The sequence below is a fragment of the Musca vetustissima genome, unplaced genomic scaffold (assembly GCF_032173495.1).
Source record: "Musca vetustissima isolate MV318-11 ecotype Yass unplaced genomic scaffold, APGP_CSIRO_Mvet_v1 utg70976, whole genome shotgun sequence".
Classification (NCBI taxonomy): Eukaryota; Metazoa; Arthropoda; class Insecta; order Diptera; family Muscidae; genus Musca; species Musca vetustissima.
This window is the reverse complement of record NW_026877787.1, coordinates 14,503-22,344: the sequence shown is the minus strand read 5'-3', so window position 1 is coordinate 22,344 and position 7,842 is coordinate 14,503. Positions and strand designations below refer to the sequence as shown.

At 32.6% G+C, this 7,842-nt stretch overlaps 1 protein-coding gene across 1 annotated transcript; it reads right to left on the bottom strand.

Moving 5' to 3' along the window:
* Nucleotides 1-7,056: 7,056 nt before the first annotated feature.
* On the bottom strand, nt 7,057-7,604 carry LOC133322462 (uncharacterized). The gene is made up of 3 exons (XM_061531458.1): nt 7,418-7,604; nt 7,226-7,346; nt 7,057-7,164 (listed from the first exon to the last, which is right to left on the bottom strand). The coding sequence occupies exons 1-3, from the start codon at nt 7,512-7,514 to the stop codon at nt 7,062-7,064; spliced, it is 321 nt and encodes a 106-aa protein (XP_061387442.1). The 5' UTR covers nt 7,515-7,604; the 3' UTR covers nt 7,057-7,061.
* Between the last annotated feature and the right edge of the window lie 238 nt (nt 7,605-7,842).

The following is a 7,842-nucleotide window of genomic DNA, read 5'->3' as shown; positions in this document are numbered from 1 at the left end:
GATCAGGAATTTTCTATGGGTTGGCAAGTTACTACCCCTCAAATATAATTTTTTACGAGTATCCGAGCTAAAGGTCTGGCGTTTCATTTTTTCAAAGGCTCTCAGAGCTAAAGGCGTGGATTTTTTAAAGAATATTTTTTCAAGGACTCTCAGAGCTAAAGGCGTGGATTTTTTTAAAAAATATTTTTTCCAAGGACTCAGAGCTAAAGGCGTGGATTTTTTAAACAATATTTTTTCAAGGACTCTCAGAGCTAAAGGCGTGGATTTTTTAAACAATATTTGTTCAAGGACTCTCTGAGCTATAGGCGTGGATCTTTTAAGCAATATTTTTTCAAGGACTCTCTGAGCTATAGGCGTGGATTTTTTAAACAATATTTTTGAGGGTCTATCATGACCTTAGGCGTAGATTTTTTAAACAATATTTTTTCAAGGACTCTCTGAGCTATATGCGTGGATTTTTGAAAGGCTATCAAGCTACAGGCGTGGATTTTTGAAAGGCTATCAAGCTACAGGCGTGGATTTTTTAAACAATATTTTTTGAAAGGCTATCAAGCTATAGGCGTGGATTTTTTAAACCATATTTCTTCAAGGACTCTCTGAGCTATAGGCGTGGATTTTTTAACAATATTTTTTCAAGGACTCTCTGAGCTATAGGCGTGGATTTTTTAAACAATATTTTTTCAAAGACTCTCTGAGCTATAGGCGTGGATTTTTTAAACAATATTTTTTCACGGACTCTCAAAGCTAAAGGCATGGATTTTTTTAAGAACGTTTTTTCAAGGACTCTCAAAGCTAAAGGCGTGTATTTTTAAAAGAATGTTTTTTCAAGGACTCTCAAAGCTAAAGGCGTGGATTTTTAAACAATGTTTTTTCAAGGACTCTCAAAGCTAAAGGCGTGGATTTTTTACCAATATTTTTTCAAGGACTCTCTGAGCTATAGGCGTGGATTTTTTAAACAAAGGCTATCAAGCTACAGGCGTGGATGTTGTAGGGACTATTTTGCCAAAGGCTATCAAACTACAGGCGTGGATCTTTTAAGGACTATTTTTTCAAAGTCTATCAAGCTACAATCGTGGATCTTGTAAGGAATATTTTTTCAAAGTCTATCAAGCTACAGGCGTGGATCTTGTAAGGAATACTTTTTCAAAGTCTATCAAGCTACAGGCGTGGATCTTGTAAGGATTATTTTTTAAAGGCTATCAGAAAAACGAATATTTTTTTTTTTACAAAGGCTATCAGAATAAAGAATATTTTTCACAAAGTCTATCAGGCGTGTATTTAAAAAAAATATTTCCATAGATATTACAGTATTGATAAACTTTGGCGTTTTTGATCTGTTAAAGGAATGTTATGGTCATAGATTGAATAAAAATAAGTAGACAAACAAAGTTCCAAAACTGCTTTCAATTCTATTTTCATTCCATTTGTTAACAATTATCATCATTTTCAGGGACAAATAACCTTTCGTTTACAACAATCCGGATATGGGGCATTTGCATTAATATGATCTCCCAGTTTGCAAGGTGATTTTACCCCTTGAGTTCCGCAACTAAAAAAAAAGTTATATTCAAAATGTACCATGTATGTGTGTGTTCCAACATACCCCTTAACTAGTCCAAATCCATCGGCACGGTTGCATACTAAACGTTTACATTTACCCGGAAGCTGGCCTTCCTTACCCGGTTCAAGTACCAAACCGCCAAAGAAACATTTGCCTGGATGATCTGGATCTTTAAAGTAACCCGTAAACTCTCCAGCCATGCCACCCGAGAGCAAGCTTAACATTAAAAATATTGTGACAGCAAGGCACAATTTCATTTTTTTATTTCATGAAATCTTCTTTAGTTCCAAACAGTTGCAGATTAAAATAAAAACTAATTCCTGAATATTTTGCATCTAACATTTTGAATCTAAGTCATTTAAATTTGTTATCAGTCATCAGTTTTAGTTATCAGTTTCAAAAATATAAATAAATTGTAGTCATGTGAATAGTTTTATATAATAAATCATTAAATGAGCGTCTGCAACATCAAAAAAAAAAAAAAATAATTAATAATAATATAATGAAAACAAACATTGAATTATTGCATATTTCTTTTTCATTATTCGTAATAAAATGACGTAAATGATTATTATTTTTACAAAGGAATTTAAATTATGAATTTCTTAGAAATTAAAAAAAATCGCATTTCATAGAAAAGGTGGATTCCCAATGATCTATATCCAACTTGGCGGCTATGACTCCGGATAGTACGTCGTAAGAACTCAATCGCACAACAAAAATAGGAAATGCTACAACATGATATTTTATATGGGTTATGTGGCCAGAACTCCCTTTTGTTTTTGGCAGAGATCGGTTAATATTGAGTTTTTCAACTTTACATTCCCAGTAATAAACACCTAGATTTATATGAGGGCGACTCAGCAGTGAATGTGGTAGAGCAAACTTTGTAAAATGTTTTTGAATTATATCTACACTAGATATATGGGAGTTGTAGTAGGGTTCCCAATGTTAACAGTACACTCAACAGGACTTGTTGACCTATAATACCAAATTTATTGATGTATGTACTCGGATATGGGAGTGATACGTAAATATTTACAGGGGTCTACCTATTCTGATATGGTTTAGTATTACCATTACCGGACTAGAGAAAGGAAACATCCTGTTGATCGTTTTCAAAATTAACCATGAAGTTCCGGTAATGGTCAAGGACGATGCCTACAATTTTTGGTGATAATCTAGACTAATAAAGGAGCAAAGTGATCGACTAACTGATTGATTAAACGAAGACGCCCAGACGAAACGGTTGAAGCTAGAATCTTGTTGGGTAAGGGTCACTCTTGGTCTAAAGGTGACAGATAAGGCTGGGTTTTTGGAAACTTGAACGGTACGAAAAGTACTAAATTGTACTAAATTTGGTACAATTCGAATTTAGGTGAAACAATAGAGCTAGAATCATGAAATTTGGAGTCAGGATCACTGTTGAGGTGTAAGATTGAGATACTCCAATTGGTAAATTTGGTACAATTGGAATTGTGGTTGAACCAATTGAATGGGAATACTGATACTTATTATAGGATCCCTGTGGGGGTGTATGTTTGGGTTAAGTTGTACATTATGGAAATTCCTACTACTGTGTACTAATTTTGGTACAATTTAAATCGTGGGTGAAGCGATAGAGTTGGAATCCTGAAACTTGGGTTAAGGATCACTGTTGAGGTGTACGATTGAGATATGTAGGAAGTTTTACAAATTTGTACTAAATTTTGGTACAATTTGATTTTTGGTTGAACCAATAGAGCTAATATCATGAAATTTGGAGTCAGGGTCACTGTTGAGGTGTAAGATTGAGATATGTAGGAAGTTTTAGAAATTTGTACTAAATTTGGTATAATTTGAATTGTGGGTAAACCAATTGAATTGGAATCCTGAAACTTGGATTTACGATCACTGTGGGGGTGTATGTTTGAGTTATGTAGGGAGTTTCGGAAATTTGTACTACTGTGTACTAAATTTAATATTATTTGGATTTGGTTGAACGGATAAATCTGGAATCTTGAAATTAGGGAAATAAGCTTTTCGTTAGATTTTGTGAAAAATAACATAATATGTTAATAAATGTTTCAATTATTCCCACAATCGCTAACAAAGTAACAGGCATATGCTATATGATAAAAATGATATATATATATAAAAATGAAGATAAAATTAATGTGACAACAAAATGAACACATTTTGGTTATGTCGAATATCACCAAAGATAGTTTTCAATTATATATATATATATATATATATATTAAAAAATTTTTTTCCAATGGTTTTTTGTCTGCGGTTGCTTTTTTAGCATTGCCTTATAATTAAAATTTATCTAATTCATGATTTAAATAGGATTGCATGATGTTGGTAGCAATGGAATTTTATACTTATGTGTTCTAAGTGGTACTAAATGTGTTACAAATTAGATTTAGGTAAACCGATAGAATCCTGAAATTTCATTGTTAAAGTAGGTAGTTGTGGAAATTTATATTAATGTGTACTAACTGATACTCTATTTTGATTTATGTGAAGCTACATTTGGTTTTTTTAGATATAGAGGTAGATTTGGAAAACGTACTATAGGAGAACATATGTGCTAAATGGTTTTAAAATTTTTATAATATTTTAATAAGTTTTAAATACAGCCCACATTCGTTAACAAAGTAGCGGGTATATGCTAGTATCAAAATGAAAACTAGTCGTTATTTTTTCCTCACCATCGCAAACTACACACAATAATTTCCTCTACATATCAATTATTGACACTATCGATGCTTAATATCGAAGATACTTAGCGTTGATATCGCATTTCAAAACATTTACAATTATATATTCCATTTTTATGTTGTGATTTCACTTACGTGCAGGTTGATGCAGGTAAGAAATTTAAGATATCTGCACATTTGACTTACCTGCACAGAAATAATTGCAAGTGTTGCTTGTGCAGCTATTAAGGATCATTAACCCAGGATTAAGGCTTAATCCGGACTAAAGGTCATAGACCCCGGATTAAAGGTCATTGAACCCGGATTAAGGCTTAATCCGGATTAAGGATCATTGACCCCGGATTAAGGCTTAATCCGGATTAAGGGACATTGTCCCTTGATCAAGTCTTAATCCGGGTTAAGGGTCATTGACCCCGGATTAAGTGTCATTGACACCGGATTAAGGCTTAATCCGGATTAAAGGTCATTCACCCGGATTAAGGGTCATTGAACCGGATTAAAGGAAATTCGAATTTAGGTATACAAATACAGTAAAAACTCGCTAATCCGGATAATTGATTGCAGACCCCAATCCGGATTACCGAGATTTCCGGATTATCGAGTTTTATTAATTGGTTTAAATTTATATTAATTTGTTGATAATTCAAGTATTTTTATGTTTTTATTAAAAATGAAAATTATTCATTTCAAAAATATGAACTTTGAATATAATAGGTACCATTTTCAATTAAATTTGCAACGATTTTTTTATTAAAATAAAAAGTAACGTATCTTTACAATCCGGATTTTTGAGTCAAATAGTCCAATCAATCCGGATTATAGGATACGCAATGGGTTGTGAAATGCAGTCCGGATTACCGAATAATCCGGATTGTCGAGGTCCGGATTATCAAGTTTATACTGTAGTACTAAATGCACTAAATTTAGAACAATTTGGATTTTGGTAACGGAGAGAACTGGAAACCTAAAAATTGATATTAACTGGTACCAAATTTTGTGAAATTGGAAGTATGATGTATGGAGGTAGTCTCGTAAATGTGTACTTGTGTCTTCGAAAAGTGCTGAAAGGAACCAAATGTGGACCATGTAGGTATTTGCTAAAATATATAATTGAAATTCAGATCAATTTTGAATCTGTATAATGGATATCAGATGTATAAACTTGATAGTTTAATTCGGAATTATAATACAACAAATTATACAGTATTCACGATTTCCATATAAAATATTATTTATTTGTTTTTTTATTCACATTTCGGCATACGAAGTAGCGGGCACTTTGCTAGTCAGTTTAATAAATATGTATGTAATTTTCCGACCTGTCGATTATAATTAATTGCAGATATTCGAGCATGAGTTCAAACTGACCGCAAGCTCGAATATCTCTTATTTATTGATAATAAGTTTTGTCTGGTTTTCTAGTCGGTCTAGAGGCAACTATTGTAATCGAACTTCAAAATTGTTTACTTGGGGAAAATATTATTCAGAAAAAATATACTAGGGTAAGAAAGATGAACAGTTGACTTCTTATCGGTCAAGCGGGTGCAAATATCGTGAAATATTGCACAGTCTAGTCTATTGTTCCGCAGAAAGTTAAAGTCCTGTCTTAGTTGCATAGGATATCATATAGTCGGATCCGTCCGATTATACTGCTTCGCTCATTGGTTTTATTCGAAATGACAATTAGGCATTCTCGAGAAAAGTACATGTTTTCGGGTGAACAAAGATTTGTTTCCGTTTTTTATTATCCATGCACTACCGACAATGGTTCTGGTAAAATGTCAATGCGTTGAAATTCCTTTTCCAATATTTCACCCTGAGTAATGACGTTAATATTCGTTTCCTATGTTTTGCTAGAACTATAAAAAATACATATTATGGGCGGGACATCTATTTCAGAGATACGTCATGAACCTGTATTGAATATTTTCTGATTTTATGTATTTTTCTTACACAATTCGACATGCCATATTTATCTGTCGTTAATTCAATTTCCCCCTACAATGTTTTAATTTAAAGCACAATGCCAACCCAAATTTGTAAAAAATATCAATCTTCTATCTTTAGTCTGTGGGTATTTTTCGTCCTTATTTTATTGAACCGTAAACTAAATATCACAAGACGATGTTTTTTTTATCTTCTTAAAAATTCATAAAATGTCGCCCATTAGATTTTTGATAGGGTCCTAAGAAATCGAAAATCGTATGTTCCAATGTCCAGGGATAATGTTAACGTACACGTTTGATATTGGTATTTCGTTGAAGTGGTAAAATCTACACGGAATGGCGGAAAAATTACATAGTAACTCATAAATTAAGAACGGCTGGAACGATTTGATTCAAAATTTTGTTTCGGGACATATTCTTGGTTGAAAATATTGTCCTGGAGTGTTGCTTTACGAACTGTCCAACCTTATTACTTTTAACATATAATTTATTTGATATTGTTAAAAATTTTCGAAGGACACCAATCATTTTATGTTAATTAACTTTTGATATTATTTTCCAAAATGTTGTTACCATCCTTCCCATCTTTTTGGCCGAATATTTCATTTCGTTAATTTCAATATAAATCCCGATGTATTATTGCGTTATTTAATTGCTTCATTTTTAATTTTGCTTTGGAAATCTTGAGAACGACTAGAATCCTTGATCCATATTTTAAAAATTTAATAAACACTCTTTTAATTTATTAAATATGTATATATATTTTTAAATAATTATTACACTTATTTTCACTACGCACAAAAAATAATTTATAACATAAATGAACACAGAACACAACACATTTAATATTTAAGGACATATCTGATGTCTGTTACAGCACTCTGGATAGGGGGCATCAATATTGATGTAGTCACCAAAAGAGCAATTTGGCATGGGAGCCTTGTAATTACAACTGAAATAGATACACACAATTACAATATGTTTTTGTATAAATATTTAAATTATTATCCTACCCCTGAATCCTGCCGAAGCCATTTTTGTTATCGCACAGGAATAGCATGCATTGTCCTTTGGGTTTACCCTGTTCACCGGGCAATAAAAATAATCCTTCATGTACACAACGGCCAGGATGATCTGAAATTCAATTTCAAATAAAATTAATAATTTTATTTTGTTTTTTTTTTTTTTTTATAAAACCAACCCACCTGAATCTTTAAAGAATCCTCTGGCCTCGTCACACAATACCATAGCCACAAACAAGGAGGCCACAAGGAAGAGAACACCACAAACTGGGAATTTCATGTTTATTTGTGAATGGATGAAACGGAACTAAATTTAGAAGGCGTTGTTATTTTACTATGAGCTATGACTTTGATAAATAAAAATACGCACATATTTTATTTCGTTTATATTTATTTCAATTTCCTTTCGTAGCCAATCAAAGCAAGTTTGTGTGTGTGTGTTTTTTTTTCTGCCGATCTCAAATCACTATCTCTGTTATCGCCTCTGAATGTCTGACGTAAACGTTGAAGCGTAATTAAAATCCATCAATCATTTGAATAAATAAATGCAACATTTAATCTTACCTACTTATGATCCGTCGTTTGGGTGGTCGGGCGACTGATCCGTC